Below are 15,939 nucleotides of genomic sequence, written 5' to 3'. Positions count from 1 at the left end.
AGCGAGCCTTTCTTCAAAATAAAAGTTTAAAATGTAAAAAAGTAAAATACACAATGAAAGGCGTGGTAAAACCTCCAATTAGGTAAAACTAAGAGAGTAGGACAATTGTGTAGACAGGTCTTGGACTAATTCACTGCCTGCTTATGCTTATTGGAATTTAAAAAAAAATACGTTTGCATTCTTCAAGTGTGTTGACATTAAACCTATGCCATAAACATAACTTTTCTTTTGAAGGTTTAAAGCGGAAGCGACCATTCTAAAATTCTCGCGCTCAGTTCCTCTGTAAGTGAAACCGGTCAAGGGAGCGTACGGACAACATACACCAAAGTACTAATATATATTTACATCCATGAAGTACATGCTAGAACGTCACTTTTGAATTGTTCGCTTTATAAAAAGTATTGTCTTACTGATATACAGCAGACGCGCCTTTTCGCTTCTTGGACGTAAATCGACAGTGGTGAGTTTTAACGTCGTAAACGTAGGCTAGGCTACTAACCTGTGAACAGCGGTTATCTAATGGATACAGCCTGTAACGTTGACGCTGCTGTAACTTATGGAACGTTACATTCTATCAAGTATACCCTACAGGTTAGGCTGTTGAATGTAATGTATGTAATAAAAACTATATAATGATTTGACATTACAATGTTTTTGTTGTGCTACCCAGGCTTGGGTTAAAACAAATGTATAAGTTTTACTTTGTGACATCAAACAAACGTCGAGTAGTTGAGTTGTTTTCAGTGACGTCACTTTAGCATATCCCTGTGACTTTTCGCAGTTTGAATCCACTCAGTGATTAACAAAACACCACTGTGACTCAACCTGTAGAATAATTATAACAGAAATGCTGGTTATGTTATACAGTACTAAAATGGGATTAATATACTGTACTAACATACCACACAAATACACCTACAAATATGTGGCCATTTGAAATACATATTAGTCTTAAACCTATCCATGGGGATCAACCATAGACCCTTAATATTAAATAATATAATAAGAATATACAGTCTATGGGAAGAACCAACAACCTGCCTTGGGCCTCAGACTGCTACAGGTTGAGAGTATAAGGCTTTATAAGTAATGAGTACTGTAACAACATGTCACAGGGATCTTACTGTACTTTCTTGTATGTTTATCAGTTATAGAGGACATGTATTCAGTATTTCTGTTATATTCAGCCACATCAAGTATAGAGGTGGCCTTTGGAATTCAAACTCATGTTATGTTTTAACTTGTTTCATCTTCCCCATTAAATGGCCACTTTTCATTTTTACCTTCTGCCTTGAATGTATGTATTTGTTTTTCTGTATTTATTGTAAATTTTATATTAATGTTTATGTATGCACCTTTTACCAAGTCAAATTCCACATAAGTGTACTTAGTGTGGCAATAAACCCTTTTCTGAATTCTGAAAACCTTTTTCTAATTCTGATTTCAGATATTGGTCTCTGATAGCAACAACCTGTAGAGTACAGTGAGCTAAACACCAGGCCTGTGCTGGTGGGAGTGGGTTTTTAATGGATAGGTTTAAGCTGTCCCGCATAGATGAGGAGCTGACGTCCTCTGAGGTCGCAGCTCTCTGCTTCTTGTGTCGTGATGTCATCAATAGAAAACGCCTGGAGGGGGTGAGCACTACATACCTCGTACTGTTGTCTTTGCACATCTCTTAACCGAATGTCTGAGGAAAAACGTCTCATTGACCTTTCAAGGTTTGTCTTCTCAAAGGTTTGTTTGTGTGTTTGTGGCGGTTCTCATACAGATTGTGGATGCAAAAGACCTGTTCTTGAGACTAGAAGAAAAAGGACTGTTAGAGAACGATTTCTTCCTGAGTCGGCTGCTCCGAACCCTCCGTCGAGCAGATCTTCTCCACCTGCTGGAGACAGACAGCAGGCGACCAGAAGAAACCGACGCTTGTCCCATGCTGTCAGATTACAGGTACAAGTAAAGGCAGAAATACATTTACTGTAACTGGAAAAGATAACCGTACCCAAGGATTTTAATTCAGCTTTATTCCAAAAGTTGTATTCTTTTGTCTTTTGTTTCTTTGCCTTTCCCTGTCCTCTTTCTCTTTTCTCCACTTCTGCTCCTTCTGTCAGGGTGATGCTGTACGAAGTATATGAGAACATGACAGAAGAAAATCTTGACAAGATGAAGTTTCTGTTGTACGACAAACTGGGCAAAGCAAAAATTCAGGCATGCAAAGTAAGAACACACCCACAGTTACAAAGAAATAATGTCAGGGATACCTGTCCTGGGTATTTATTATGAGTAAAAAGTCTAATACCAGTAATGCAACATTTGGCCCTAAACATACAGTATAGTAAATAGTTAAACTCTCTTTGTCTTTGAACAGCAGCAACCTAAATTCATGACTAACACTATTTATACATTATCTCAATGCAATGTTAACCATTATATTAAAAAGGTTATATTTGGTAAATATTCTGTGTTAGTTTAGTAAGTTCCATTACAGGTTAACTTCATCTAATTGCAATTAGGTTGAATGATATAAACATAAAGATATACACACAGCAACAACACAATTACTGCACAGGAAGGGATTTCTAGATTGGAAATTCAGCTGCAAAGCCTCTACACTAACAGATACAAACACATTTTTTTCCTTTATTTACAGACAGCACTAGATGTATTTGCTGAAATGGAAAAGACTGGTTTACTGTCAAATAAAAATCTGCATGAGCTGCATACAATTCTGCAGGAGTTCGATCAACAACTGGCATTGACTATAAAGCGCTACATGGAAAGTATGATGTGCACTTACACACACAAGTACAGACACATTTAAATGTTGTATTACAATAAAACTCGTGGATTTATTGTATTCTTTTTTAGCAACCCCGCTGCCTCGAATCCCTTCTGTCAGCATGGATCACCGGGTGGGTTTATCAATGTGTGTTTACATATAGTTGATCCTATAATGAGGCAGTGTACTGAGGAGCTGGACTCTGTTTTTTTCCCCACAGATGGTCATCCCCAGCCAGCCATCACAACCCAGCTGTAAGTCTTTTTCACTGTTTAACTCACCAACTTTACCATGAATTTGAGCACACAGCCATTGAATAATTATCTCCAATGACTAGCCTACCACCCCCTCAGTGCTATAGATTAGGGCTGGGCGACATGGAGAAAATCAAATATCACTATATTTTTGACCAAATATCTCAATATCGATACCACAACAATATTGTAGTGTTGACTATTGGTGCTTTCACAAAATGTATACAATGAGATTCTTGATAAATATCAGTAATTTGGATATATTGACTAAGTGTGTAAAGGCAAATAATAGAACAGTTACAACAGTCTGGTAAATTCAGAAATCGACATCACTTTACTGTAATTCAGCCTTTAAAACCAGAAAAAGACACCACTTGTGCCATAGTACAATATCCAAAATCTAAGACAATATCTAGTCTTATATCTCGATATCGATATAATATTGATTATATTGCCCAGCTCTAATATAGCTGTTCACTCCCGTGCATTTGTATTATACCCATAGGAGGGATTTAAGTTTTTGCTGTTTTTGTTCTTCAGATGGAGGAGAGTCCGACATAGCCGTTGTCTCCGATGCAGAACCAAACATCTCCCCTCTTTCTGATCACGTAACCATTCACACAAATACAAATTCCTCTCATTCTTTTTATTATAGCACTATTGTTTATGATTTGTCTATGTGGCTGTGCTTGTGCCCTCAGACAGAATACTACGCCCTGATTCATAACCCTCGCGGTTTGTGTGTGGTCATCAATAATGAGTACTTCCCGGAAACAGAATTGAAAAGTCGAGAAGGGACTCAGGAGGATGCAAGTGTGTATTCTTGTATTTGAACAACCATGTGATTTGTTTATGTATTGTTTATCTATTAAGTTACCTAAAACATTCATGGTTCAGGATGTTGGAGTTTATACTTATTACACATGATATGTATAAAAACAATCTATCGTTGTGCTTTAATTTTATACAGAGGCTCTGCACACAGTGTTCACCCGCCTTGGCTTTACTGTGGTGGTACACGACAACCTGACTGCCCAAGGCATGCTTTGTGTACTGAAAGAGCTGGGTTCAAGGAATTATTTGGATGACGATGCCTTGGTGAGCAGTGTTACACACCTTCAGAGCTGTGAAATTGGTGACTACTATATATACTGTATAAGTTTTGCTCTTTAAAGGAATAGTTTGGCATTTTTGACAAAGATCAAATTTGCGGGCTTAAAGGAAAGTTTGGCTGTTTTGAAGTGGGGTTGTGTGAGGTTCTTATCCATAGTCAGTGTATTGCTGTACTGCTGTGGACCGGGGCAGCGGCACAATGTATTTAAGGCCCTGACACACCAACCCGATTATCGTCCGTCGGACAGTCTAGCGAGGTCAGTGACTTGAGTCTGTTCGGTGTGTTCTGCGCCATCGTCAGCCAAAGGAGACACAAGCTTTATATTGGCCAATTTGATATGTCGGAAGGCGGGTAGTCTGACTCAACGGCCAGGGGCCATTGGTAGAGTTCTAACCCGGAAATGATGAGCGGGATGAGCGTAACAAACGCCTCTCAAAATCTGACGAGAATCTTTGTTGATTTAAATGAAGACCTATTCAACAACTGTATGGCCTATTTCTTTAAAATGTGTTCAGAAACACGTTTTGGTGAACTATTTTCGTAAAATACGAGATCGTTTTCCGAAAGAGCCATCGTCATGGTCGGTTTTGAAATTCCAGAGAAGCCTGACCCAGGTGTTCGTCCAATCAGCTGCCGGTTTTTATTTGTTGGGAGACAAGACTGATTAGCGTCGCCTGCTGTTATGGAGACGTATTCAGTGTCACGCACGAAAAACATACAATCATGCAGAAGTTGGTTAAATAAATATTGGCAAAAATTCCATAATAATGCTTAAGCATATTGCGATTCAAGTGGTCTGAAAGAAAACTAGACTTCTGTACCTCCTAGTCTAGGTCCTGGGTAAGATTTGTTTATTCTTTATTTAGCGGTGAATATCCCATCTGTTATAGACTAATATGACCCCATTGAACAATGTGAGATGTGTCAAAATCTGTGTTAAGACAAAAGTCCTGAAAATTACCCCGGGGGACTTTTTTTTTCCTTTTATAGGTATCCTCATATATTTCAACCAGTTTAATCTTCATATTAAGAGAAATGTTTTTTGTATTACACTTTGTCTAAAAAATTAAATATGCAAATGAGGAAATATCTCATTAAATACGTGTGCATATAAACATATAAAGCTACAGATTTTCTGAGTCATAGAAGAGTGTAAGCATTCTGATTTGATATAAAGAAAATGACAAACAAAAAAAACAGTCAACCTATCACATACAACTAGCAACCTTACAGGATTTGCCAGTGATATATTACCCTAAACTTAAAAAGCTTACATTTCCTACCTGTTCTAAATATTACTGTCGTCACCTCCAACTTTCTTTTGGAGGTTTCACTCAACTTCTGTGGTTTTTCACAGATTTATGTTGCCATTAGACAGCCCTGTTAGTTTCAGAGGGAACTGGAGTATTTCTGTGCTCTCTGCCCCCAGAATCCTTGGACAAAACAGTATTTGCAGGCAACGACATACCGGCATCTCCCCTGTTCTGCAAAGTAAAATTACAGTTTTTTTTGTCAAAGGATTCTCCTGGGTTGGATGAGAGCATACATAACTGCTCCAGAAAGCTCTTAATTGAAAGTCTTAAATTGAACCTGGTGAACCCTGCTATAGCTTCATATTGTCCATGGTACAGCCGTGACAGTGGTAGAGATCTTCTCATCTAACTCTGAGTAAGAAAGCGAATAAGTGTATACAAAATGTTGTAAAACTATTCCTATTAAACATTGTCCTTTCAGTACAATAACCTTTCAAACAATTCCAAACGTTAACTGTGACTGCATGCATACACAAATCATAATGTGTCTCAGTCCAAGTTTAATTCAGATGTAACATAATATCAAGAAGATAAAACATGGCTTTGTCTGATCTTAGGTGGTTTGTGTGCTGTCCCATGGAGAAAAGGGATGTGTCTTTGGGACTGATGAGAAGCCAGTGCTCTTGCAAGAACTGTCCCACCCCTTCAACAGCGGGAGAGCTCCCACCTTGGCAGGGAAGCCCAAACTGTTCTTCATCCAAGCATGTCAGGGAAGTGGTTACCAGAGAGGATCCCTGCCCTGTCCTCCAAAGCCAAGACAGGAGGAGGGGGACCCACAGAGCCGCCTGGAGGAAGACGCAGGTCGCGTGGAAGGTGAGACGGTGCCATGGGATGCCGACTTTCTGCTGGGCATGTCCACCGTGCCAGAGTGCAAGTCGTTTCGAAGCACTGCCACAGGCTCCATCTACATCCAGGAGCTGTGCAGGCAGCTGACGAGGTCAGCAGAAAGGTGAGAGATGCCTCCATCCAGAGTATAAGATTATGCTTGTTGAGCTGTTTTTAGCCACTAGCTACAGTTAAGGCAAAGATTTGGCCAGCCAAGGCTACATCTACACTCCTACGTATTCGTTAAAAAAAAACTCTCTTTTGCTATGTTACGCCTCACCTTCACACTTCTCCGGTGTTTCCCAGCCCCTAAAATGGAGGCATTTGGCTACCCCCACCTTGGTTTGAAAACTTTGGGGTTGCTTTGTAGTCTGGATGGTCACAAACGGAGATCTTTGCAAACAACATTGCATTTTAGTCAGTCTTATCAGCTAGGTAGGTTTACATACCACCTTGTTGTTAGTCTCTAAGCAATTAAATCCCTGATCTTACTTTTCACCATTGTTGTTCTTTGTCCAAAGTATTATTTGGTTACATCCATGATTTTCAACCACAGAGTAACTTTGGATAATCTGCTTCCTGTTTACATCAGCACACACATGTGCAGTGTATGAAAATGTTCATGTGATATGCATTGTCAAACAATGTTAATAAGAATGGCGATTAGTTCTGCTATAGGAGTTAAAACTCTTGTGTGTGGCAGAGATGGGTTTTGTCTCAAAGCGCAGCTTAAAAATGATAACGTTGTGTGTGGATGAAGGCTAGGTCCGTCTTTTAAACCAGGCTGGACCCCAGCTTAACCACAGCACTTACTGACTGCCATACTACACAGATGTGATGGGTGACACCCTTCAGTTTGAAAAGTATAGTATTCCCAAACTGTTATAAACATGTCCTAATATAAAGTTAAAACGTAGGACTTAAGATTCAGGGAGAGTGGGGTCTATGTGAGTGTATTTCGAGAATCAAGACTAATGTGCAACGCATACATTGGCTGTGTTTACAGTAGGCCTTACTGTCTGAAATGATCCAAAACCTCTTAGAACTCCATTATAAAATGCCATTTTATTGTGCAAATCTAACCTTTTTCCAGAAGAAAGGAACAGAAGATTCCTGTTGACCCAGTTTAGGGACTATAGCTTTTTCTGTAGGTCTGCTTTTGGCGTTTTCAAATGTATGTACAGTGCTAATGATATTATAAGTTAGAGAGCATGATGTTGTATTAAAATATACCCACAAGTTAAACAAGGATTATTATTTGTAATGCATTTCCTATGTATTCTTTGCAGCTCTGATGATATTCTCACTGTGCTGACACGTGTGAACAGGGAGGTCAGCAAAGGAGAATACAGAAACTACAAACAAATGCCAGAGCCCAAGTACACCCTCACCAAGAAGCTTGTCCTCAAATTTGTATGAGCTGACTGGGACCAAGTGCAACGCTGAAAATGTGCCATAGTCACATAGACCCGACTGGTTTACTGTGTGTATGACTGTTGTTGTGTGTGTGTTTTTTAATCTGACTTCATGGTACAGCTTAATCGATGAAATTGAATGTAGGCGTCTCTGTCTGGAGAGTCTGATGTTCTTAATCTTGCAAAAGCATCATGTTATATAAAATATTACGGAAGCCACTCCCATGGGATTTAATAAAAATTAACAATCAGTTTTTTTCATTTGGAAAGTTTCTTTGTGTCACAGTATTACAGAAAAGCAGTTTCACAAAACTTCCCTTAATCTTGTTATTTTTTACACAATGAAGTCAATATGCGGTGCACATAGTAGTTCTCATTATTTGGGAATAGTTCCATGAAAGAGAAAACTAACATAAGACTTCCCAAAATACAAATTATTTCTGTTGGTAGTGGTGGATGTATGGAAAAGTATTTTTAAACAATCTAGGTAGCTAAACCAAAATGTAAAAATGCTCATATACCGATAGAAGTCCTTTAATCAAATACACCTCTCCATTAGCTACTCATTTGCACCATCAGGTGCTGTTCACAATGTAATTAAAATAAAGGTATAAGAGTAAAATGATCACTGAGTTGATATGTAAAATTGACATGTACATTGTTGAAGCTTTTCCAGGTAATTAGTACAGTGTTCTATCTATGAATGTATTGCTGCTGTCAGGTGAATGCAGGAGAATAAAAACGACATTTTAACTCTAAAATGGAGTATAAAGTGTTTTATATGATTGCAATATATAGAAATTCTTAGTTAAGCATCTGCAGGGACAATCTTTTTGTTGATGTACTTTAGTATGGTGTTGTAATGCACCTTTATTCAGAAACATGAAAAGGGCCTGTTGAAAATTAGTCGGCTAAACCCATCAGGGCTTGGTTTTCCATACAAACACACACGCCCTGTGTGTGTGTGTGTGTGTGTGTGTGTGTGTGTGTGTGTGCGCGCGCGCGCGCGCGTGTCTGCGCGTTTTTTTGTGTTTGACAGATTCCTCTGGACTCCACCCTGCTCTTCAGTGTTCCGGGAAATGTTCTTAACTGCTGCTGGACGTACAGGATAGAGCTGAGAGAACAGACGGGCAGGCCGCCGAAAAACTTCATATTAACCACTCTTAACTCTAACCGAATCTCTTCAGTACTTTGAAGTTTTTGGGAAACAGGACTTTCCGACACCAGAAAGACTTCGAGTTTTCCCATTGTACTGCTAAGAAATATCAGGTTACGACCAGACTGTTTCTTTCGTTGAAATCTCATAGTTGGTAAGTGGAGCTCATTTTAAGATGTTTCATAGGGGGTTAATGGTCCAGGAAATACATTTTACAACGAATTGGACCTGTTACTAGTGGTTAAACTTTGTATTTTTCGTTAGCTAATTCATGGCAATGTAGCGCTGTGTGTGCTGCAGGCTAACGCCACTCACCTGAAAGGACTTTTTGTGAGCTGGGGTTTATTTCTCACTAAACAGAGAGGGGTGGGTGTAGTCAGCCTTGTGTTTTGAAATAGCTCATCAGTCTGTGTTCAGTTAAGTTCCAAAGTTAAAGTTTAATTTATTAAGAGATAAATGCTACAGAACCGTGAACGTGTTTCTGTCTGCCAGGATGTGGTTACGTTTACACACTGGGTTGTTTGTTTACTGCCTTGCTCTCAGCTGCAACATGTAGCAACAGTGCATCCTGTAACCCCGGAATAGTTAGGGTTTTAGGGCAGACATTTTAACGGTCATACTAGTAAAATCCCAGGTGTAACCACAAACATTAAAGATGGCTTCATTCAGTCCCAGTGGGACAGCATGCAGGACCAGGGCCCCAGACATACCTGAAAGCGAATGTAGCCATAGTTAATTAATTAATTAATTCCATCTGTTTCCCTCTGGTGTGATAACATGTTGTGCATTCATGGGCGTATTCCTCTTGATTCAATCATTCAGTTGTCTGCACCATACTGCCCATAGACTCAAACACCGCTGACGTAGCTGAACAACAGTAATGGACGCTAGGGAAGTGTGGTGGGGGACCTTATGTTTCACTTTTGAAAAAACAAAACGGCGATTGTATCGATGATTTCATTATTGGTTAATTGGACAAATGTTTTCTCGATTAATTAAATTATCAGTTGATCTTTAATCATCAGAAAAACCGAGCAACGATCAAAATAAAAATTATAATATCATCCCCCCCCCCCCAATATTTTTTTTATAGTCCCTGAAGAAAACTTGCAGACCCTTTACTATGGCTTGACAGAATAACAGAAAGAAACACTTAACAGAAATAGTCCCAAAATAAAGAAACACAAGTAATTAGGTTAATAAAAAATCAGGATGTTTTGACATTTGTTGGATAATGATGGTCAGTGTCACCTCCACAGTTACAATGAGTAAAGAGTAAACAATGCAAGATTACATGAGTTGGAAAGAAGAAGGCTTAAAAGTCATGATGACAAGGCCAAATGCAGGAAGACTGTTTTGGTAACAGTAGCAGATCCTCACCAATATAAGCTAAAAGACACCTTGTGGGTTATCTACTCAACCTTGTGGGTTATCTACTCAACAACAGCCTCAGATAGATAGATATATATCTTAACATGTTCAAAATAAACTAATGGTTAAGTCAAAACCTTAGACAGTTGCAACAAAAAGTAAAAATTTAAATCTTTGTCAAACCGGTTCACACTGTTATTGTTTTAGGTGTTACAAAAAGATGTTTGTCCAAATGACAGGCTTCATGTTAACTTTTCTAGAGAAGATTTAACACCCTCCCATTCTAACACCTTTAGCCCTCTCATTTGCTAACAGTGTCTCAATGACCAAAGAAGTGACCAGTTCTGTGGTGCCTTCTGTAACTGCAGATACTCTGAAGCACTTTTTCCATGTAGTATTTTCTGCTCTGTTGCTTGGTGCTCTGGATGTGATGTAATGGCAGCATGAGGTGGAGCCAGCTCTTGAATTCCTTTCCGGTGCATATTCCCCTAAAAAGCCCCAGTGAATAAATGCGTGAGCAAAAAGGAACCTACTTAAACGGATACTTCTTTTCAATAAGGGGGCTTAGTGTTTATGGTGAAAATGGTTGAATCCATTTTTGGGAGAAATGTGTTTGAAAACTCAAATTATTCACGTTGTAAAAGTGGGTTAATTTTTTGTTGTTAAAGCACTAACCTGTAAATATCCTGTAAACGTACCACAGCTATTTTAATAGGCTACGTAGGAACATGGAGTAGTTTGGCCATATGTGACATGTGTAAGAACGGGTGTGTGGTCTATTATAAGACATTTCCCTCAGAGATGTACGTGGTAGTTCCTGAGCCTGTGGTGTTTTTTGGGACCACATTGGTTAGTAGAACCACATGTTCACTTTAACCTGATACAACCTCAAATGTACCCTTTAGGTCAAACTCAGTATGATTTATTATGTTTACCTAGCCAAATCTTGGCATGTGGAAAATATGTGCACACACAGATTCACACACACACACACACCAACAGCTGATCAGTTCACTGGCCTAATGCCAGTCTGTACTTTTTTTTGTAACTGAAGCAAGGATTACCCATTCATGTGTATGTTTGTGATTGCTTATATGATACAACTATGGGTTAGTCTCTTAGCTTGTGTACATTGAAATGTGAAACAGACGTGAATTGTATTTTCTCCAACTTCCCTCCATAGGTAAAATGTCCAGGTCAGACTACCCTCCAGGGTACGATGACTCCCGGGACTTGCTGTATGCACCTCAGGGTCAAAATTACCCACCACCCCCAGCGTATGGCTTCCCTGGCTTTGGTGGTCCCCAGCCAGACCAGCCCTCTGCTCCCTTCCCCGCTGGACCTTCTATGTATCCAGGCCAGCCAGGGGGCTATCCTCAGGGCCAGCCAGGGGGCTATCCTCAGGGCCAGCCAGGGGGCTATCCTCCGGGGGGCTATCCTCCCGGCCCGTACCCAGGACAGCCATACTCTGGTGGGCCAGGAGCTGGCTACCCCAGTCACCCTCCCATGCCCCCTGTCATGCCACCTACCATACCATCAGATATCCTGAGCTCAGGTAAGACAGGGACTGCTGAGCATATCACTGTGTGTCTTCTAATTTTATATAAACAAATGTTTAATATGTGAATTAAGCACTGTGCTACTTATAACAAACCTTCAAAGGACGATCCATTTTGGTACTTTGTCCTGACATATAAAAATTACACTGGCTTGATGAATCCTTTTGGGTGGGGGGACAACAACAACAACATTCAACTAGAAGAACTTAGAAAATGGCCCTGGCTAAATACTGATGCTATAACTAAAGGTAAAAAAATTACATTGTATTCATTTGATCCGGTTAGTTTTGTTTTCACATTGCAATCATGCCAGCTGCGTACTAATGAACTATGTGTATACTGTATATGTATGTCATACCTACGTCCTATTGTCATCATCTACGTGATTTCCCTATACTCTCAATTGATTGGTTTGTAGACCGGCTCTCCTGTCCTCTCGGAAGATAATTTGAATTTTGGGGTATTTTTTTTTCTAGCTAACTCTCTAATGTCAATTAAAGACTCCTCCCTCCATGTTCTGCTGCGGCTTATTTTGTTTTGTTGCAATGTTTTTTCCTTTTTCCAGTTCTGACCATAGCATGCCAGAATGTCTTGTAATTGGTCTGAAAATCTGAACCATCCAAAACATAAATGTCACTAGAACCGAACCGCACCATGGTTTAATTTTATTTAACACCTGTGTCATTTTGGTTCAGATCACACCGACACTTCCGAAAGATCAGACCACATGAGGTGGATGTGAGAGGGCCCCTAGATGAGAAAATTAATACTACTCGCATCTGTACAGTACATATGAAGCTTCAGACTAGAGTTGGTTAGCTTAGCATAAAGACTGGAAACAATTTAAATTTTTCTTTTTTTACAGATGTACAAACAAGATGTAATACATCATCACAACACACCTGATAGCTGTAGAGGTGCTGGTAGGCAGATTTATTACCTTTTTGGATAGAGTCAAGCTAGCTGTTCTGGACCCCGCAAATAACTGTATTTACCAAAAGGTCAAACCATCACTTTAACTTTGATGTTATGATGCCTCATCTCTAACTCTTGATGGGTGAGGGATGACATGTTTTCTGTAGCTCTTTGTGGTCAGTGCTCATGTTTGTGTTCTGCTGACAACACAGGTGATGAGTTTGCGGCAAGCGACAGCGGTTTTGACAATTTGAGCATTCGTCATGCCTTCATCCGAAAGGTAAAACACACATTTGGCACACAACATGATGAATTAGCCCTAGTTTGGGACTGTCATTGTATTATCATTAGATTTAAGTCACAGAGCAAAGAGAGAAACAACGGGGTGTAATGTCCCTTTCTGTATGCATGTGTTTTTCAGGTGTATTTGATTTTGGCGTCTCAGCTCCTCGTCACCACAGCCATTGTGGCCGTATTCACATTTGTGTGAGTATACAGTGTGTTTGTGTAGTTTTGTGTGCCTGTTTGTATTTGTGGCTGTGTGTCACGCTGTAAACTCTGGCTCTGTTTCTCACAGCCAACCTGTCAGATACTTCGTACAGCGAAACCAAGCTATCTACTGGGCATCGTAGTAAGTCCTACACTGTATTTACCTCAGCACATTTAAAGTTAAGTTTTATAGGAATCTGAATGAAAGTTTGCAAATTTCTATATATTCATCTCTGCATTTTGTTGTTTCAGTGCTGTGTATATTGTCACCCACCTTGTGCTGGTCTGCTGCAAGGGCCCCCGGTGAGTGACTGCTCAGTTTTGCAAGGAATATTTGTACAAAGAATATTCATGAAACTGCATTTAATCTTCTAATCGCACTGTCTCTGTAGGAGAAAGTTTCCATGGAACGTCATCCTGCTGTTCCTCTTTGTAAGTAAGATGACTTGTGGTTGAGTTGTGAATTAGGAAATGGAGACACATCATTACTGGCAGTTTTCTGGACTCTAATCAAGTCTATCTTGGACTAAAACACAGTAGCTTTCTTAGTAAATATTTCCATCAGGCTATGCTAGTATCATTCCAATGCTAGATGTTTGACTTTGAAAGTAGAACTGACAGAACTGTGAGTCAGCACCACACCTGACTGGCTGTTTGCATAATGCCTTTTGATATGTTGTTTCTGGGTTTTATCAGCTCTGTGCACAAAATGGCTCCAATTATTACGTTGTGGACTGTTATTAGATGAAGTATTATCATTTGTTTAAGAGGACCGTCACTTTTTTCTGAGTGTTGCTTTTTATAGCTTTATATTGATAGATGTTTAGGGCAGGTACCGTTTTTTTCCCCTTTATGTTGTGATATGACTGTATTTTTTTGATGGACAAATTAACCTTTGTATTGTTTTTACAGACCTTGGCATTGTCCTACATGACTGGATCCATTTCGAGGTAAAACAAATATGCACAGTCCATGCAGTAGTATATAAACATTCAGTGGTTGGTTTCCCTTAGAGTTAACTCTGTTTTGCTTTATGTTTTTAGTTACTACGATACAAAAGCAGTGTTTCTTGCTCTGGGGATCACTGCCGTTGTCTGCATCGCTGTCACCGTCTTCTGCTTCCAGACAAAGGTGTGTGCGTGCGTGCGAGCGTGTGTGTGTTTGTGTGTTTGTGTGCGTGCGAGCGTGTGTAATTGCAAGTGCTTATTAGCTTTAAATGGCCACTGTGTATTTGTGCGGTCACGTGTATCAACCTGTTAGTTTCTCTTTCTAGGTGGACTTCACCAAGTGCCAGGGCCTCTTCTGTGTCCTGGGAATTGTGATGTTGGTGACTGGCATCATTGCAACTATTGTGCTGTCATTCAAATATGTGAGTGTCTGTAAGGCTGATTATAACAAAAGACTGTTAACACACACGTTTCTATCATTGTAATGCCTGTTTGTTGTTGCAGATTCTGTGGCTTCATATGCTTTATGCAGCAATGGGAGCCATAGTTTTCACTATGGTGAGTGTTACGCAATTTCCCTGTTGACGGTGGTTTGTAACTGTCATTTTTTTACAGTTGCCCTGGTGGTAGTACATGCATAACTCTCTTTCAAGTTGTGTTCCAGTGTAATATTGAATGTTTCTTGTTTGTCTTGTAGTTCCTAGCGTACCACACGCAGCTGTTGATAGGGAACAGGAAGCACTCCATCAGCCCAGAGGAGTACGTGTTTGCTGCGCTCTCCATCTACGTTGACATCATTCAGATTTTCCTTTTCCTGCTGCAAATTATCGGTGCTTCGACCAAATAAGTGCACCCAAGGACACAAGTACACAAGCAACTTGGGTCACCAGAGTGCAAAACCATTCTGTGCCTCTTTTTTTTCTTTTTTAAACCTTTTGCTTTGTTTTTAGCCATTTAGAATAGATTTACAAAATCATGATGCACTCCGGTGAAAATGTCTTAGGGATGAATTTGACATTTGGTCATAGGCTAATCCTGTGACCAAAAAGAATTTGTCCTGAAATGAATATTTGTGTGTTTCTGTATTAAGCAACTTATCAGTGGTTTAAAAAGAATGGTATATACTGCGGTGTAAATACAGCAAATATATGTTGCCAAAATGGGCAACCATGTTAAAACTACCATTTTGCCAAAAAAAGAGGCCCACCTCTCTGGTTGGCTTTAAACTACAGTAGGAGGGGTTGGCAATACCACAAAATGCAATATTTAGTTTTTTAAACATAAGGCATTTCTTTTTACATTATATATTATACGCTGATTGTTGTATTTTGTTAAATACTACTACTTAAATACTTCTGAGTTTGATGAAAAGATTTTCAAGTTAAAAAGAAAAGTGCCTACTAGCACTTATTAAGCTAACTACTTATCTTATTATACCTCGTTTGTTTAATCCCTACAAAAACAAAGTGTATGCTGGATGTTTTTCTACTAGTAACTTCCTGAACTCGTATTTATACAGACAAAACAAACAAGGTATGAAGTGTTGTTTAGCGAGCTTTTAGTATGCTGGTAGGTTTGTTACCTTTTGGACAGACCAGGCTAACCGTATAGCAATTGAGATGTGAAGAGAAATGTTTATGCGCAAAAAAAAAAGTGTTACACGATGCAACCTTTGGTTTTAATCCTAATGACGCTCATATGGATGCTCAAGACTACACTTTATCCGTAGTATTGACACTTTAGTGATAGATTTGCACCCACCCTGAAAAACAACTCCGTACACCTAATGACAGTCTCTGACCTGTTGT

The 15,939-nt window shown here is 39.5% G+C and overlaps 2 protein-coding genes across 2 annotated transcripts; both read left to right on the top strand.

Annotated features, from left to right (window-relative positions):
- The first annotated feature begins 326 nt into the window (after positions 1 to 326).
- On the top strand, positions 327 to 7,928 carry casp8 (caspase 8, apoptosis-related cysteine peptidase). Its single transcript, XM_034888813.1, has 12 exons — positions 327 to 460; positions 1,465 to 1,634; positions 1,769 to 1,944; positions 2,106 to 2,211; positions 2,645 to 2,774; positions 2,863 to 2,906; positions 2,994 to 3,027; positions 3,568 to 3,635; positions 3,729 to 3,840; positions 3,998 to 4,125; positions 6,012 to 6,403; positions 7,569 to 7,928. Exons 2-12 carry the CDS (start codon positions 1,527 to 1,529, stop codon positions 7,696 to 7,698), a joined length of 1,428 nt encoding a protein of 475 aa, XP_034744704.1. The 5' UTR covers positions 327 to 460; positions 1,465 to 1,526; the 3' UTR covers positions 7,699 to 7,928.
- An 807-nt stretch (positions 7,929 to 8,735) lies between these two features.
- Positions 8,736 to 15,283, top strand: LOC117954810 (protein lifeguard 3-like). The gene is made up of 12 exons (XM_034888820.1): positions 8,736 to 9,004; positions 11,405 to 11,776; positions 12,908 to 12,975; positions 13,117 to 13,181; positions 13,273 to 13,326; positions 13,437 to 13,487; positions 13,577 to 13,616; positions 14,097 to 14,134; positions 14,228 to 14,315; positions 14,458 to 14,553; positions 14,636 to 14,689; positions 14,829 to 15,283. Exons 2-12 carry the CDS (start codon positions 11,410 to 11,412, stop codon positions 14,976 to 14,978), a joined length of 1,071 nt encoding a protein of 356 aa, XP_034744711.1. The 5' UTR covers positions 8,736 to 9,004; positions 11,405 to 11,409; the 3' UTR covers positions 14,979 to 15,283.
- The last annotated feature ends 656 nt before the right edge of the window (positions 15,284 to 15,939 follow it).

Source organism: Etheostoma cragini, chromosome 12 (assembly GCF_013103735.1).
Source record: "Etheostoma cragini isolate CJK2018 chromosome 12, CSU_Ecrag_1.0, whole genome shotgun sequence".
In the NCBI taxonomy this organism is placed as follows: domain Eukaryota; kingdom Metazoa; phylum Chordata; class Actinopteri; order Perciformes; family Percidae; genus Etheostoma; species Etheostoma cragini.
Note: the sequence above shows the minus strand (reverse complement) of the source record. Positions and strands in the feature narration are given on the sequence as shown.

Coding starts and splice junctions, on each gene's coding strand:
- casp8 (XM_034888813.1), top strand. CDS start 1,527: ATGGATAGGTTTAAGCTGTCCCGCATAGATGAGGAGCTGACGTCCTCT. Junction 2,907..2,993: donor CTGTCAGCATGGATCACCGG/GTGGGTTTATCA, acceptor TTTTCCCCACAG/ATGGTCATCCCCAGCCAGCC. Junction 3,841..3,997: donor AGGGACTCAGGAGGATGCAA/GTGTGTATTCTT, acceptor AATTTTATACAG/AGGCTCTGCACACAGTGTTC.
- LOC117954810 (XM_034888820.1), top strand. CDS start 11,410: ATGTCCAGGTCAGACTACCCTCCAGGGTACGATGACTCCCGGGACTTG. Junction 13,488..13,576: donor GTCTGCTGCAAGGGCCCCCG/GTGAGTGACTGC, acceptor CTGTCTCTGTAG/GAGAAAGTTTCCATGGAACG. Junction 14,135..14,227: donor ATGACTGGATCCATTTCGAG/GTAAAACAAATA, acceptor TTATGTTTTTAG/TTACTACGATACAAAAGCAG.